The sequence below is a fragment of the Chiloscyllium plagiosum genome, chromosome 1, assembly GCF_004010195.1.
Source record: "Chiloscyllium plagiosum isolate BGI_BamShark_2017 chromosome 1, ASM401019v2, whole genome shotgun sequence".
Classification (NCBI taxonomy): domain Eukaryota; kingdom Metazoa; phylum Chordata; class Chondrichthyes; order Orectolobiformes; family Hemiscylliidae; genus Chiloscyllium; species Chiloscyllium plagiosum.
The window spans coordinates 138,609,476-138,627,524 of NC_057710.1; the positions used below are offsets into that span (position 1 = coordinate 138,609,476).

The window sequence follows — 18,049 nt, forward strand, 5'->3', positions numbered from 1 at the left end:
ACCTTATAGAGGTTTACAAAATTATGAGGGGCATGGATAGGGTAAATAGACAAAGTCTTTTCCCTGGGATCGGGGAGTCCAGAACTAGAGGGCATTGGTTTAGGATGAGAGGGGAAAGATATAAAAAAGACCTAAGGGGCAACTTTTTCATGCAGAGGGTGGTACATGTATGGAATAAGCTGCCAGAGGATGTGATGGGGGCTGGTACAATTGCAACATTTAAGAGGCATTTGGATGGTTATATGAATAGGAAGGGTTTGGAGGGATATGGGCCGGGTGGGACTAGATTGGGTTGGGATATCTGGTTGGCGTGGACAGGTTGGACCGAAGGGTCTGTTTCCATGATGTACATCTCTATGACTCTAAGTGGGCTGCTTTTTCCTGGATGGTGTCAAGCTTCTTGAGTGTTTTTGGAGCTGCACGCATCCAGGCAATTGGGAAGTATTTCGTCACATTCCTGACTTGTACTTTCGAGACGGTGGACAGGATCTGGGGAGTCAGGAGTTGAGTTACTTGCTGCAGTATTCCTAGCGAACATCTCGTTGTTGATGAAGCAGCTGAAGATGGTTGGACCTAGGACTCTGCAGAGATGTTCTGGAGCCGAGATGACTGACCTCCTATGGCTCCAATCAGCAGAGTGTTTTCCACCATTTCCATTGATCCTAATTTTGTTGGGCTCCTTGGTGCCATACTCAGTCAAATACAGACTTCATGTCAAGGGCTATCACTTTCATCCCACTCATCTGGAATTCAGCTACTTTAATCATTTTTGAACCAAGGCTGCAATGAGATCAGGAGTTGAGTGGCCCTGGCAAAATACAAACTGGGGTTAATGAGCAGGTTATTGTTGAGCAGCTTGGCACCCAATATTTGTGTGTGACAGTCCTCGCCAGTGACAGCCATCCATGTTAACTCCCATTTATAGGAGCATGAAGCTTTGGATAGATGGTTGTTCACACCCTGGCCAAGTGGCTCTAGAGCCAGGTTTTCTATGGCCTTGATCTTTGCAGTCACCTCTGTCCAGGCTGCCTTCATTGTTCAAGATGGCCTCTTATTGCCATCCATAGGAAAAAGACCTTGCCCTTCTTCTTGGACAGCTTTCAGGAGAACCTCTAGGGAGAAATTGCTAAAGTGTGATACCACTTTATACCTGTTTCTGACATCTTCAGGGATGAGTGGGTTCATGATCAGGGGTTAAGTGACTGGGTGCCTTCAATTTATGGTACCCACAGCATCTGCCATCCACTACAATTTATCATTTTACCTGTTCTCAAATATTCAATGAGCTGTGAAGAACATAATTGTGCAGAATAACCCAGATCTCCCGGTTTAGTGACTGCTTTCCCCATAGTCTAACAAAAACAAAATTCCTCTCAGTCTTGAAAATAACAGAATGCTGGAGAACCTCAGCAGATCTAGTTTCATCTGTGGAGAAAGAAATAAAGTTAACCTTTTGAGTCCGGTGCGACTTCATCAGTCTGAAGCTCAGTGTAAGTCGGATAAAATGTTATGAGTAAACTTAGAAGGTTTTTCTTCCAAAGATATAGTTTATTCATAAAAGAACATAAGGTTCAAACTTGATATCATGTAAGTTCAATACAGGCGCTGTCACGCCTCAGTAAAATTACAGTTATAAACTATTCTCTGTCATTCCAACAGTATTCATTCCATGCAAAGAATATGACCAAAGGGATTTTGCACAGTTCTCAGCCCAGCTGTACACTATAACAGGAAGGCCTTAACAACTTTCTCCCATTGATCTTCCATGGCAGCTGCCACCAAGCTTTCGTGCATCCCTCAGCACATATCCCTGGACCCTAGAATGTACCAGTCTGCAGTACTCAGTTGTCAGTAGTTCTCTGCACTGGAAAGCCAATGGATTTTTCTGGCAGAATGAAAAGCATCTTTGACCAAGTTAATCATCCTCTAGCACCAACTGATGTTTATTTTGGTGAGTGTCTCCAGGGGTACCTCATAAAGTACAGTATAGTGTGTTACAAAGTTGTTTGGGATAACCTTGACAAGAAAACTCTGCACCTCTTTACAGACCAGTTTTGCAAAGGCACCTTCCAGAAGGAGGTGAGCAATGATCTCTTTCTCACTGAACCATCTCATGGACAGCATGGGGAGGGGGTGAGACTCTGGGCATGCAGGACAGATCTGACAGGAAGTCAGGCTATGTCATGGTGGTGGTTTGACTGTTATAAAAATGAAGCAATATGCCATATGACTTTATCAGTTTGCTCAGGAATCCATCTAACAGGATCCACCATTTTGTTTCCCCCGAAACCTGAAGACATTACTCAGCTTCATCAATGACCTTCTCTCCATTATAAGGTTAGAAGTGCTGATGTTCATGGATGATTGCACATCTAGGACCATGAACAACACCTCCGATACTGAAGCAGTCCACGTCCATATGTAGGAAATTCTGGACAATGTCAGGTTCAAGATGATAATGGCGAGTAATGGTTAAGCCAACAAGTGACAAGAGTGACCATCTCCATCTAGAGAGAATTTAGCCACCAATCCTTGATGTTCAATGGCATTATCATCACTGAAAGCACTACTATCAAAGTCTTGAGTACTACCATTGATCAGAAATTGTACTGGACAAGCCATTTATCAATGCTGCAAAAGTAGTTCAGAGGCTGGGAGTTCAGCAGCAGTAACCCAGAGGCTGTTCACCATCTAAAGACACACATGGGACCAGCAGCACCTGCAAGTTACTCTCCAAGTGACACACCATCCTAACTTGGAGCTTTATCACCAGTCTTTCACTGTTGGGTCAAATTTATGGAGCTCCTTTCCTTCCATTACTCTGCATTCCTGACACATCAAGTATGGCAGCAGTTCATGATCGTTCATCATCACTGTTTTCTCCAGGGCATTTAATAATGGGCAATAAGTGCTGACCTATCCAATGATGCCCACCTTCCAAGAGTGAATTTAAAACAAGACTGGCTGATGCATTTGTGGTTGAAGGTAATGTTCTGCACAAATCTTTTCACAAGTGACAGACTCAAAAATGGCCCAGATATTCCATAAGACTATAGGACATAGGGTTTGAAGTAAGATCATTTGGCCCATCGAGTCCACTCCGCTGCTTAATCATGGCTGATGGGCATTTCAACTCCACTTACCCGCACTGTCCCCGTAGCCCTTAATTCCTTGTGAGATCAAGAATTTATCAATCTCTGCCTTGAAGACATTTAATGTCCCAGCCTCCTCTGCGCTCCGTGGTAATGAATTCCACAGGCCACCACTCTCTGGCTGAAGAAATGTTTCCTCATTTTTGTTCTAAGTTGACCCTCTCTAATTCTAAAGCTGTGCCCAAGGGTCCTAGTCTCCCCGCCTAACAGAAACAACTTCCCAGCGTCCACCCTTTCTAAGCCATGCATTATCTTGTAAGTTTCTATTAGATCTCCCCTCAACCTCCTAAATTCTAATGAATACAATCCCAGGATCCTCAATCTTTCATCAAATGGGACCAGCAGCACCTGCAAGTTACTCTCCAAGTGACACACCATCCTAACTTGAGGGATCATCCATGTGAATCTCTGCTGGACACGCTCCTTCTGAGGTGTGGGGCCAAAAATTGGACACAGTATTCTAAATGGGGCCTAACTAGAACTTTATCAAGTCTCAGAAGCACATCGCTGCTTTTATATTCCAACTCTCTTGAGATAAATGACAATGTTACATTTGCATTTTTTAATCACGGACTCAACCTGCAAGTCAACCTTTGGAGAATCCTGGACGAGCACTCCCAGATCCCTTTGTATTTTGACTTTATGAATTTTCTCACCGTTTAGAAAATAGTCCATGCCTGTATTCTTTTTTTTCCCAAAGTGCAAGACCTCGCATTTGCTCACATTGAATTTCATCAGCCATTTCCTGGCCCAGTCTCCGAAAGTATTCAAATCTTTCTGCAGCCTCCCCTCTTCCTCAGTACTACCTGCCTGTCCACCTAACTTCATATCATTGGCAAACTTCACCAGAATGCCCCAGTCCCTTCATCCAGATCGTTAATATATTAAGTGAACAGCTGTGGCCCCAACACTGAACCCTGTGGGACATCATTTGTCAACATCTGCCATTCCGAAAAGAACCTTTTATCCCAACTGTCTGCCTTCTGTCAGACCACCAATCCTCAATCCATGCCAGTAGCTCACCTTGAATACCATGGGGCCTCACCTTACTCAGCAACCTCTTGTGAGGTACCTTATCAAAGGCCTTTTGGAAGTCTAGATAGACAACATCCACTGGGTTTCCCTGGTCTAACTTACTTGTCACCTCTTCAAAGAATTCTGACAGGTTTGTCAGGCACAACCTCCCCTTACTAAATCCTTGCTGACTTGTTCTAATCTGACCCTGCACTTCCAAGAATTTAGAAATATCATCCTTAATGATGGATTCTAGAATTTTACCTATAACCGAGGTTAGGCTAATCAGCCTATAATTTTCCATCTTTTGTCTTGATCCTTTCTTGAACAAGGGGGTTACAACAGCAATTTTCCAATCATCTGGGACTTTCCCTGACTCCAGTGATTTTTGAAAGATCACAACCAACACCTCTGCTATTTACTCAGCCACTTCCCTCAGAACTCTAGGATGTAGCCCAATGGAGCCAGGAGATATATCAATTTTTAGACCTTTTAGCTTTTCTAGCACTTTCTCTTTTGAAATGGCTACCATACTCAACTCTCCTTAATTGTTGAGATATTACTCATGTCTTCCACTGTGAAGACTGACATAAAGTACTTATTAAGTTCTTCAGCTATTTCCTTATCTCCCATCACTAGCCTTCCTGCATCAATTTGGAACAGCCCAATTTCTACTTTTGCCTCTCGTTCATTTCTTATGTAATTAAAGAAACTTTTCCTATCATTTCTAATATTACTGGCTAGCTTACCTTCATATTTGATCCTCTCCTTCCTTATTTCTCTCTTTGTTATCCTCTGTTTTCGTAGTCTTCCCAATCTTCTGATTTGCCGTGCTCTTGGCCACTTTATAGGCTGTCTCTTTTTCTCTGATACATTTCCTGACTTCCTTTGTCAGCCATGGCTGTGTAATTACGCTCCAACCCCCCTCCCCCCGATAATCTTTCTTTTCTTTGGGATGAACCTCTGTACTGTTTCCTCAATTACACCCAGAAACTCCAGCCATTGTTGCTCTACTGTCTTCCCTGCGAGGCTCTGCTACCAGTCGATTTCCATCAGTTCCTCTTTCGTGCCCCTGTAATTACCTTTATTTAACTGTAACACCATTACATCCGATTTTGCCTTCTCTCTTTCAAACTGCAAACTGAACTCTACCATGCTATGATCGCTGCCTCCGAAGTGTTCCCTTACTTTAATATCTTTTATAAAGTCTGGCTCATTACATACCACTAAGTCCAGAATAGCCTGCTGCCTTGTGGGTTCCATCACAAGCTGTTCCAAAAAGCCATTCCATGAATTCCCTTTCTTTAGATCCTCCAGCAACATTATTCACCCAGTCCATTTGCATATTGAAGTCCCCCATGATCACTGTGGTCTTGCCTTTTTGACATGCCCTATGTATTTCCTGATGCATCTTGCACCCCTGGTCCTGACTGCTGCTGGGAGGTCTGTACATAACTCCCATGATGTTTTTTTTGCCTTGGTTTCTCAACTCCATCCTCACAGACTCCACATCATCTGACCCTATGTCATTCAGTGCCATAGATTTGATTTCATTCTTAACTAACAAGGCAACCCTGCCCCCTCTGCCTACCTCCCTGTCTTTTCGAAAAGTTGTAAATCCTTGGATGTTTAATTGCCAGATGTTTGGATAGTCATTGGAGCAGCTCAGGCTTGAGTTGCATGTTGACCCCACAGACTCCAAGGAAATTGTCTGGAAATTGTCTGGAAAATTGAAAATTCTGAAGGACAATTCCCTTGTGAGTGGAACTCTTTTTAAAAGAAAGCCCTTGGGGTGGCACAGTAGCTCAGTGGTTATCGCTGCTGCCTCATATCGCCAGGGACCTGGGTTTGATTCCAGCCTCGGGTGGCTGTCTGTGTGCAGTTTACACATTCTCCCCGTGTCTGGATGGATTCCCTCCAGGTGCTCTGGTTTTTTCCCACAATCCGAAGGTGTGCATGTTAGGTGAACTGCCTGTGCTAAATTGCCCATTGTGTTCAGGGATGTGTAGGTTAGGTATATTAGTTAGAGGTAAATATAGGGTAGGAGAATGGTCTAAGTGGGTTATTCTTTGGAGGGTCGGTGTGGACTTGTTGGGCTAAAGGGCCTGTTTCCACACTGTAGGGATTGTATTCTAATGTCAGAGAGTTCAAAGCATCTAGCCTCAGTTAATTTAATAAACACCCAGGGAATGGTTAGGCAATTAAATACTGAGTCTGATTCCTATTAGCTATTAAGCTGAATCTCCAATTTATCACCCCTAGCCCCCGGCCAAACTACACTTTCCCGCAAGACCATCCAGGACCCCTGACCGGACCCCTGACCAGACCCGTTCCGCCAACCCAATATGTTTCCACTCTCCCTTCTCCCGGTTGCTCGCTCAAAGCTCTGTCAATCCTGTTGCCTCATCCCGTCCACCCATTCTAACATTCCAATCCACCCCATCCCTCACTCACAGACCCCAGTACCCTCTATTAGCTGCTGGCCTGAAACCCACAACCCTTAACCCATGTGCCAGTCACCTTGACCATTACCATTGATACGTCACCAAATCCCCTGTCCCCATCGCTGCCCTCCACCCCAATTTCTCTGCAGAGTATTAACACACATGACTGCAGTTATGACTGATAATCACAACTGGATTGTTGAGAGAATAAATGCAAAGGGCTTGTCTCTGACAAGTAAGAGGAACCATCACGTCCCATTGGTCTGCCATCACCAATGTTCCCTTGAAGCTGCATGGATGTCGATAGACTTCCACTGAATTTCAGAGAGCCTTGGAATGTTGGTCACCACCCACTTTAAGCTGAGTTGCTCTCAACTGGTAAGGCTTTGGTTCTCCACAGTCCATCCACTTAAATGGGTGCTTGATGCTGAGAACCTCTGTTCAGGAAATGGATGAAATCTCACACACTTGGCAACCAAATAAAACCAACAAAATGGAAAGATACCAAATTTCAGGAGTGACAGATTACTGGCAGATGGTTGATAATTTGTGTAAGACTTGGACCTTGATGAGGCTGAACATCAACATTGCTTCCCTATATGTGAGCAGACTCACTGAGAACACTGAAAGAAAAGCATCACATTTTATTTGGCTGTGGAAAAGTTCAGAGAAAAGATCGGGAATTTGACATCAGCTGATTCTTGTCATCAGATGTGACTCTCTGAACAGCATTTTAACACATGCTGTTAAAATGTGTTCATAACCACAAAGTATTGTGCATTTCATAAACTTGCAATTTCAAAATATGTTTTTCTTTGCAAGAGGACAGATGATAGCCAAAATTAGCTGTGAATGTAAATTAAGTGGCTATCGAGAGAGAAAGAGACACAAGAAACATCGCAGTAACTGACGTAAAGGGAATCCAACAGTCTTTCAAAGGGGGAAAGAGCAAATTAAAACAGACTGGACTCTGATCTCAAAGATAATGAGAGGTTACCCACTCACTGCAAGTTATGTCACAAACTGCAGACATTTTATGTTTTATTCACTTTGAAGAACACTCAGAACAGTGATTAAAAAGCATTTTTCAGCTTTCCTGTAATGCACTAGTGGGGCTAAATGTTCTTGTGTACCAGCCTGAATTTAAGTATGATGTCAAGATCTCAGTCAAAGAACTATCCTTAAGTCATCCATGTGTTACAGGTAAGGGGAATGTCTAAAGGTCAGCTAGCTCCCAGCCAGAATAAAACATGATAACACAAGATCTCACTTTGACCCTGAATGCTGGAATTCATTCGTGGTCAAAAGGAATCATAAGTTTAGAAACTCAAAAAATCTACAAAACTGAGGACTTCTCTCACACAGTGGCCTGACCTGAAATATACTAACTACAATAGTGTCCCCTCAACATATAGGAACCAAGAGCAGAAAATTGCTGACTGTTTCAAGGCTAATAGCACCGTGATTGAATCTGATGTATTTATATAGTAGCCATCAGATTGATAAAGTCATGTAAATTGCAAAACCTCCAGTTCAGAAACCACATTGGGATTTAGGACAGATCCACTCAGGCAACATCTGCAACCTGATAAGGGAAACATGGACAACGGGCAAAAACTTTTCTTACAGAGCTCAGCAGGGAGATGGCAAAATGGTTGGCGTCATTGCTGCATCCACATCTGTTTTCATGCAGTGTTACAATCTTTGCATCACAGATATTCTAGAGCGCAGACCTCTCCCATGACCAGAGTTAGAGAAGTTTGATCAAATGTTACAGGTGTGTCAGTTTTCCAAGCAAAATATGTTCAAGTGGTATAGTATCAGAACTTGGAGTTTTGCCCATGTCAATATATCAGTAACTTTGCTGAGCTCCTCCACTGTGGGTTCCTTATGTCTTGAATGTTGCTTGGAACTTCGTGGGTTCCAGTGTTCTCTATAGACCACAAATCATAGTAATGTCTCACCCATTTCTCCATTGTTTACTCCAGTTGATGATGACATGCCCATCTTTGTTTTCACTGTACTTTCTTTCTTTGCTGATGGCTCTGTTGCCTGTTGATCTCTTCATGCACATACCTGACTTTTTCTGTGTCAAACGATATCTGGGCATTTTGGCAAAATAATAATCACTTGTGATTGATGCACCACTTAATAGTTTCTTGGACTTTGCTCTGAACAGCCCTTACTGCATTTAGAATTTCCTCACTTGGATCTCAATTGCAATTAATTCTAGCAGACTGACTGGTTTCCATAGCATTAGTCTCACCAAGATATTCAAAGCTTTGAGTAGACACAGTCTATTTAAGCTGCCCGAGAAAATTGACTGCATGTAGAAGCTACTCATTGCAATTTCCTCTTTCAATGCCAACATGACATTGAAGTCAGCTATGATGTGTCACTGTCAGAACTCTTTGAAATCTACAATGATGTCAAGCACAGTTGTGATCTGGCATGGACACCCCTTGGCATAGCCTCTCATTGCTGCTTTCATATGTCTTCAGGACATCTACAAAAGGTGTCTACTTCACACTGGAACGGACATAAAGATATTCAGTCTTATTGGCCTGAGATCCAAGACAAATTTACACCAAATTCTCATCAGCAAGTTGATCAATGCTGACATTGCCATACTCACCTTTCATACAGAGGATGCCCTTCAGCAAAAAATTGACCGATACTCTCACAACTTCAAAGAGTTTGTTTTGACCTTCATCATGTTGTACGCACACCCTGCATTTCCCAATTTGTTATGGTTCAAGATGGGATTTTCCATATATTAAGCTCCCAGATGAGGAGGGATGAACAATAGAATCATAGAGTCATAGAGATGTACAGCATGGAAATAGACCCTTTGGTCCAACTGTTCCATGCTGACCAGATATCCTAAATTAATCTGGTCCCATTTGGCCCATATTCCTGTAACCCTTCCTATTCATATGTCCATTCAGAAGCCTTTATCTCCATCTCTATTCACTTGCCTCATTAGTTGGTTGCAGCAAGGTCAATTTAGAAATGATCCCTTCTCTTGCAGATACTCTTTTCGCAAAACCAAATGAACTTGCATTTTAAAAGAATCAATTTACTCAGGCTTTCTTAAGTTAATTAAAGTATATGTTTATTAATTGCCACATGTAAAAGAATTAGTAACACAATGCAGATTAGAAATAAGAGTTGGGTCGAGAACGATAAAATTTAAACAAAGCACATACATGGATTAGTCTGTGAGCTGTTCACAAAGTACAGATAACACTGTAGACATTGTAGTAGAGGTGGCAATAGCGTGACATTTGTAATTGAACAGCTGATTTCAAAACTCTTTGTTTTGCAGGGTGGTTGAGATTTGTTTTGTCTGATTTGCTACTAGTTGACTTCGAGCACTCAGAACCTTACCTGCAATGCAATGGTGACAGGAGGATAAATGTTCAACTGTGACCTTCACAACACACTAATACTCAAACGAAAGCTGGTACATTCGGGTACCTAAGCCCACTAGCACACATGAAAACCGTGGGCGGCACGGTGGCACAGTGGTTAGCACTGCTGCCTCACAGCGCCAGAGACCCGGGTTCAATTCCCGACTCAGGCATAAATGTTCAACTGTGACCTTCACAACACACTAATACTCAAACGCGAGCTGGTACATTCGGGTACCTAAGCCCACTAGCACACATGAAAACCTCAGTCCTGTTAGTACATTCCAAAAGATCAGAAACTCTCTTTTTAACCCTTGTCCTTGTGTATTCAAAGGGAAAAACACAAAGTAGGTCTGCAGTTTGTGACATAATCCACAAGGATTGGTTTGCTGTTGAGAAGGGGATGGTCAGCCCCTGGTTATCTTTGCAGATATCCACATCTTCACCACAAGAGCATCTGTAAGCAAAATATGAAAATGACAGCTACTGACACAGACAGTCACTGACTGTCATGACCTCTGTAGGCTGACTGTCTGGATGGACTTGGAAAATGTGAGCAAAACAAAAGGCTCATCTACCTGAGAAGAGGCCCCAAGGATAACAGAGGTCAGCAAATCACTGAACTTCTCAGCCCACTATTTACCTCTGCCGTAAAATACAGCAGATACTGGAATGCCAGATGGGTCTCCCCCCCTGAGTCACAACTAATTATACTTAACACAGATTTAACCACCACAGCTCAAAGCATTATCTTATGAGACTGAAAGCTGGAACAAGTATTAGTCAATGGGAAGGTAAAGTTCAGAATATTTAATTTAAATTATATTTTAAGAGTAGGATCAGAGTACATAGATTTGAGCTCATAAAAAAATGAATTCAGGACTGATGTTGAAAGTTATTTACACAAAGAATGATCAATATCAGGAACAGCCTTTCTGACAAGATGGAAGATGAAAACCCTGGATTTTTTTTTTAGCAAACCATTGATTATTGAATTGTAGGACTCTAAAAGAGCCGAATGGCTTCCTCTTCGTTACTTATCATTTGGATATATATACAAGTTGGAATGAAACCATAGAACAGTAAATTAAATCTCAGATTAGTATTTCTTCAGGCATTGTTCAGCAACAGTTTTAAAAAATAAGAAAAACTGCATCAGTTTGCATATACATTGCTTATTGCTGAAGCCACTGTAGATGGCTGTATTGTTGACTGTATTGTTGACTGTAGATATCGTTTCTAGCTGAAGACAAGTTGGTTGACACTGAAGGGGGAAATGGATGCCACAGCTGTCTCCCCTGAACTGGATCCTAAATCATCATCTCGAAGTCCTGCTGCTGACAGAGAACTACTACAAAGATCAAGCAGTGAATCACTGTTTCAAACGAGTAAGTTTATTTTGTACACTGACAGATCAATTTCCACCTGATTGTTTGACAAACCGATAATCTTATTAATTAAATTGGGCAGCGTTGAATGTCTTGTCTACTAGAGAGTGTTTAGCCCACTGAGGAATGGATCAAACCAATTATTTTAGATAAATTTTGGTTGGCTAAATTGCCATTACTTTTTTACAGGAATTCCTCACTCCAAATCAGCTTCCCTTCCTGGCTATGGAAAAAATAAATTACACAAGGTAAATAGGTTTTAACTAGGTTTTATGATTAAGATTTGTGCCTATAAATGAGATTTGTTAATGTAATAGTGAACATAATGTATAATAACCTTTGAAATGTCTGAATAAGAGCTAAAACTTAATTGGCTGAGGGACAGGATTTACATGTAGTTGAAATGCAAGGACTGATTAGGGATACTCAACATGGCTGTGTGTGTGGGAAATCATGTCCACTAAATTAATTTAGTTTTTTTGAAAAAGTAATGAAGAGGATTGATGAGGGCAGAGCTGTGGACATGAGCTATATTGACTTCAGTAAGACATTTGACAAGGTTCCTCATGGGAGACTGGTTAGCAAGGTTAGATCTCATGGAATACAGGGAGAACTAGCCAATTGGATACAGAACGGGCTCAAAAGTAGAAGATAGAGGGTGGTGATGGAGGGTTGCTTTTCAAACTGAAGGTGTGAGACCAGTGGTGTGCCACAATGATCGGTGCTGAGTCCAGTGATTTTCACCATTTATATAAACATAGGAGGTATAGTTTGTAAGTTTGCAGATGATACCAAAATTGGAGGTGTAATGGACAGCGAAGAATAAAATAGGATCTTGATCAGATAAACCAATGGGCCAAGGAGTGGCAGATGGAGTTTAATTTAGATGAATGTGAGGTGCTGCACTTTGGAAAGGCAATCAGAGCAGGATTTATACACTTAATGATAAGGTCCTGAGCAGTGTTGCTGAACAAAAAGACCTTGGAGTGCAGATTCGTAGTTCCTTGAAATTGGAGTCGCAGGTAGAAGGGGTTTGGTATCCTTTCTTTTTTTGATCAGAGCATTGAGAATAGGGGTTGGGAGGTCATGTTGTGGCTGTACAGGACATTGGTTAGGCCACTTTTGAAATATTGTGAGCAGTTCTGGTCTCCCACCAATAGGAAGTCTGTTGTGAAACTTGAAAGGGTTCAGAAACGATTTAAAAGAATGTTGCCAGGGTTGGAGGGTTTGAGCTATAGGCAGAGGCTGAATAGGCTGGGGCTGTTTTCCCTGGAGTGTTGGGTGACCTTCCAGAGGCTTATAAAATCATGAGGGGTATAGATAGGGTAAATAGACAAGGTCTTTTCTTTGGAGTGTGGGAGTCTAGAAGTAAAGGGCATGGGTTTAGGTTGAGAGGGAAAAGATTTTGCTTCTTACCCCAGTTTAATTGGGACCCCCAACATATGGGAAATGAAATATTCCAACCTTTGGCTTCAACTTTAGGCTCCATTGTGGTGTGGAGTGGTTGGGGGAGGAGGTGAATTGGACAGCTGCAGCAGGGGGGAGAAGCAGAGGTCTTCAGAAATAACCAAAAACTGTCCAATTTCTATTTTATAGGAGTATCCATAAGTAAAGGCTTTTGGAGTCACTACATGTTTTTTTCTGAAATAAAAATAGGAAATGCTGGAAATACTCAGCGGATCTGGCAGCATATTTGGTGAAAGCAAGAGAGTATAACACGAGGATGTTTGACATCAATCTGGAATATTAATTCTGCAATTCCCTCACCACTAGTAATCTTATCTGATGCTTTGTTTCATGCAAAATCACTATTAACCTGACCAAGCAATCGACAACTTGGTATCTTAGTTATTAGCCAATGATTGCTTCACCAACATACTTGTATCCTGCTCTTGTACCAGCTGGCAGAAGCAGGATCTAAAATTGTCTAAATCTAACCATCCCTGCTGGCATTGGAATGTTGGAGTTTGTATACCAGGGTATTAACAGCATCCACAGTTTTTTTTATTATATTAGGATATTATTCTTCACATTAACTCATTATAACTTGGTATTTTTGAAACATTTCAGTTTATGGCATCTGACATTCTTAATCTTAGTGAACAATGTATTCATACAATTGTCATAAAAGCTTCTAGCATACTTATTTGATGATTCATTTCTAGACTTCAGATTTTGATTCAAATCATGATACCAGCTGGGGAATGCGAGGTGAGACATCATTTCAAATAAATTATTGAAATTCAAAATTTATAGAAATAGATATTTTGATTTTCAGTAATCTGTTCTAATTCTTTTAAGTCATTCCTCAATTCTCTTTATTATGATCTCTTGTTTTTACAGAATACAAGGTAAGAAGTTGACTTCTCAACTTAAGTCTTATCCACCATCTACCAAGTGCATCTGGCCAGGTTAAATTCTTGGTCTTTCTTCCCTTGTGTTTTATTCAATTATGTGTTGAATAGTGAGAGCATTTTAAGTGAGCTGCAGAATGGTACAAAAGAGCCAAATTGCCGATTCCCACACAATGAGCTCTTGGTTTTAGCAATCCCATCAGAGAAGGATGGAAAGGCAAATACCTCACTATGTAGACAGAAAGAACATTAAAAGTGAAAGTTGTTTTAAAGATGTCATTCTAATGAATCATTGATAAGGAAAAGGACAGTAAATAAAATGACTATCTTTTACAAGAACCAATTTGTACAGTCAATCTGAAATTAGTTAAAAATCACAAAACACCAGGTTATAGTCCAACAGGTTTATTTGGAAGCACTAGCTTTCGTAACGCTGCTCCTTTATCATGTGGTTGTGGAGTATAAGATCCTAAGACACAGAATTTATAGCAAAAGATGACAGTGTCATACAGTGATATATTGAACAAACATGGATTGTTAAGTCTCTCATCTTTTAGAATGGGTTACAGGTTTTGGTTCATTAATATATAAATCCCAGAACTTCTGGGAAAGCTATTGCTTTCAAATAAACCTGTTTGACTATAACTGGTGTTGTGTGATTTTTAACTTTGTCCACACCGGCACCTCCAAATCATGGCTTCAACCTGAAATGATTCCTCTTTGCCCAATTGACTGAACTGCAAAGGGTAAATCTCTGTATCATTTTTGGAGCCCTCTTTCCATTACCAATCCTTTGAACACATAATTGTGTTTCTGTCTTCCCTCTCTATTATGCATAACATATCCTTGCAAAAATATCCCTTCCTTTGCATAGAAAATCAATTGATAACCAAATTCTGCAAAAGTCCATTGACACCATAGGCTTGACTGAAAATTGCATAATTGACAATTTTTACCGCTTTCCGTTTCCCCAATCCAAGCTACCTCATCGAGTTACATATTCCATCATATGTTGTCCTCCTCAAAACGCTGGCGTTAAAGGTAAAGTCACCATATTCCCAGAGAGAGAGAGTGATGACTGGCGATAGTTTAACCAGAGGGTAATTATGCTTTAGGTAAGTGGAGAGATCGAGAAGGAGAATCCTTCAATCATAACCTCAGCCAATGTGGGAATTGAACCTACACTGTTGGCATCACTCTGCATTGTAAACCAACCAACTGACCTAGCTCTGCCACTAATTTTGCCCCTTCACCAACGATTTCACTCTTGCTACTCAAAGCTGCCAATCTTATTGTAAACTTCTCAATTATCATTGCTCACTTACTATTTCCTGTATAGAGCGATTTCAACATCCAGTTAAATTCCTCCTGCTTATACTTCAGCCCACTATTCTCACCAGATTCTGTAAGGATGTAGATTTTATAGCAACCTAAGATAGTAATTGTAGATTCAATTTAAATAGGCAAGTGTAAAATTATGCATTCACATTACAAAATAAGCAGAGAAACCATAGAATTGTTGTCAAATAGAGTCATCAATTCATAGAGATGTACAGCACGGAAACAGACTCTTCGGTCCAACCCGTCTATGCTGAACAGATATCCCAACCTAATCTAGTCCCATTTGCCAACACCCAGACCATATCCCTCTAAACCTTCCTATTCATATACCCATCCAGATGTCTTTTAAATGTTGCAATTGTACCAGCCTCTACTACTTCCTCTGGCAGCTCATTCCATATACACACCACTCTCTGCGTGAAAAAGTTGCCCCTTAGGTCCCTTTTATAACTTTCCACTCTCACCCTAAACCTCTACCCACTAGTTTTGGACTCCCCCACCAGGGAAAAGACCATGTCTATCCATACCCTCATGATTTTATTAACCTCTATGAGGTCACCCCTCAGCCTTTAATGCTACAGGGAAAACAGCCCCAGCCTGTTCCCTATACCTCAATCCTCCAACCCTGGCGACATCCTTGTAAATCTTTTTTTAACCCTTTCAAGTTTCACAACATCCTTCCATTATGAAGGAGACCAGAATTGCACACAATTTTCGAAAAGTGGCCTAACCAATGTCCTGTACAACCGCAAAATGACCTCCCAACTCCTATACTCGATGCTCTAAACAATAAAGGAAAGCATACCAAATGGCTTTTTTCACTATCTTATCTGCCTGTGACTCTTCTTTCAAGGAGCTATGAACCTGCACTCCAAGGTCTATATGTTCAGCCCCACTTTCTAGGAACTTACCATTAGGTCCTCTAAGATTTGTTTTCCCAAAATGCAGCACCTTGCATTTATCTAAGTTAAATTCCATCTGCCACTCCTTAGCCCATTGGCCCATCTGATAAAGACCCTGTTATAATCTGAGGTAACCTTCTTCGCAGTCCACTACACCTTCAATTTTGGTGTCATCTGCAAACTTGCTAACCTACCTCCTATGTTCATATTCAAATCATGTATATAAATGATGAAAAGTAGAGGACCCAGTACCGGTCCTTGTGGCACTCCTCTGGTCACAGATCTCCAGTCTGAAAAGCAACCCTCCACACCACCCTCTGTCTTCTACCTTTGAGCCAGTTCTGTATCCAAATGGTGAGTCCTCTCTGTAATCAATGAGATCTAACCTTGCTAACCAGTCTCCCACGGGGAACCTTGTCGAACACCTTACTGAAATCCATATGGATCACTTCCACTGCTCTGCCCTCATCAATCCTCTTCGTTATTTTTTCAAAAAACCCAATTCGTGAGCATGATTTCCCAAGTACAAAGCCATGTTGACTATCCCTAATCAGTGAGTGCCTTTCCAAATGCATGTACATCCTGTCCCTCATGATTCCCTCCAACAACCTGCCCACCACTGACATCAGGCTCACCGGTCTCTAGTTCCCTGGCTTGTCCTTACCATCTTTCTTAAATAATGGTACCACGTTAACCAACCTCTAGTGTTCCGGCACCTCACCAGTGACTATCGATGATACAATCTCAGCAAGGGACCCAGCAATCACTTTCCTAGCTTCCCACAGAGTTCGAGGGAACACCTGATCAGGTCCTAGGGATTTATCCACCTTTATGCGTTTCAAGACATCCAGCACTTTCTCTTCTGTAATATGGATATTTTTTTAAGATGTCACCATCTATTTCTTCACATTCTATATCTTCCATGTCCTTCTCCACAGTAAACACTGATGCAAAATACTCATTTAGTATCTTCCCCCATCTCCTGTGGCTCCACACAAAGGCCACCTTGCTGATCTTTGAGGGACGCTATTCTCTCCCTTGTTACCCTTTTGTCCTTAATGTATTGTAAAAGCCCTTTGATTCTCCTTAACCCTACTTGCCAAAGCTATCTTATGTCCCCTTTTTGCCCTTCTGATTTCCCTCTTACGTATACTCCTACTGCCTTTATACTCTTCTAAGGATTCACTCGATCTCTCCTGTCTATACCTAATATACCTAATATATGCTTCCTTCTTTTTCTTAACCCAACCCTCAATTTCTCTAGTCATCGAGCATTCCCTATACCTACCAGCTTTTCATTTCACCCTAACAGGAATATCCTGTCTCTGGACTCTCATTATCTCATTCTGAAGGCATCCCATCTTCCAGCCATCGCTTTATCTGCAAACATCTGTCCCCAATCAGCTTTTGAATGTTCTTGCCTAATACCGTCAAAATTAGCCTTCCTCCAATTTAGAACTTCAACTGTGAGATCTGGTCTGTCCTTCTCCATCACTATTTTAAAACGAATAGTATTATGGTCGCTGGCCCCAAAGTGCTCCCCCACTGACACCTCAGTCACCTGCCCTGCCTTATTTCCCCAAAGGTCAAGTTTTGCACCTTCTCTCGTTGATACATCTACATACTGACTCAGAATTTTCTTGTACACATTTAACAAATTCCTCTCCATCTAAACCCTTAACACTATGGCAGTCCCAGTCTGTTTGGAAAGCTAAAATCCTCTACCATAACCACCCTATTATTCTTACAGATAACTGAAATCTCCTTACAAAATTGTTTTTTCAATTTCCCGCTGACTATTAGGGGCTCTGTAATACAATCCCATTAAGGTGATCAGCTCTTTCTTATTTCTCAGTTTCAGAGATGTATTTCCAGGAATATCCTCCTTAAGTACAAAGTTAAAACCCACAAAGTTATAGTCCAACAGGTTTAATTGGAAGCACACTAGCTTTTGGAGCGATGCTCCTTCATCAGGTGATAGTGGAGGGCTCGATCTTAACACAGAATTTATAGCAAAAATTTACAGTGTGATGTAACTGAA

At 41.4% G+C, this 18,049-nt stretch overlaps 1 protein-coding gene across 5 annotated transcripts in view; it reads left to right on the forward strand.

Annotated features, from left to right (window-relative positions):
• Nucleotides 1-18,049, forward strand: part of ablim2 (actin binding LIM protein family, member 2) — a 408,138-nt gene that overhangs the window by 310,079 nt on the left and 80,010 nt on the right. For all 5 annotated transcript variants that reach the window (XM_043698339.1, XM_043698331.1, XM_043698357.1 and 2 more), the window contains 4 exons: nt 11,267-11,411; nt 11,601-11,659; nt 13,577-13,622; nt 13,755-13,762. In XM_043698339.1, the coding sequence (XP_043554274.1) occupies nt 11,267-11,411; nt 11,601-11,659; nt 13,577-13,622; nt 13,755-13,762 (258 nt within the window). The remainder of the gene's footprint in view (nt 1-11,266; nt 11,412-11,600; nt 11,660-13,576; nt 13,623-13,754; nt 13,763-18,049) is intronic.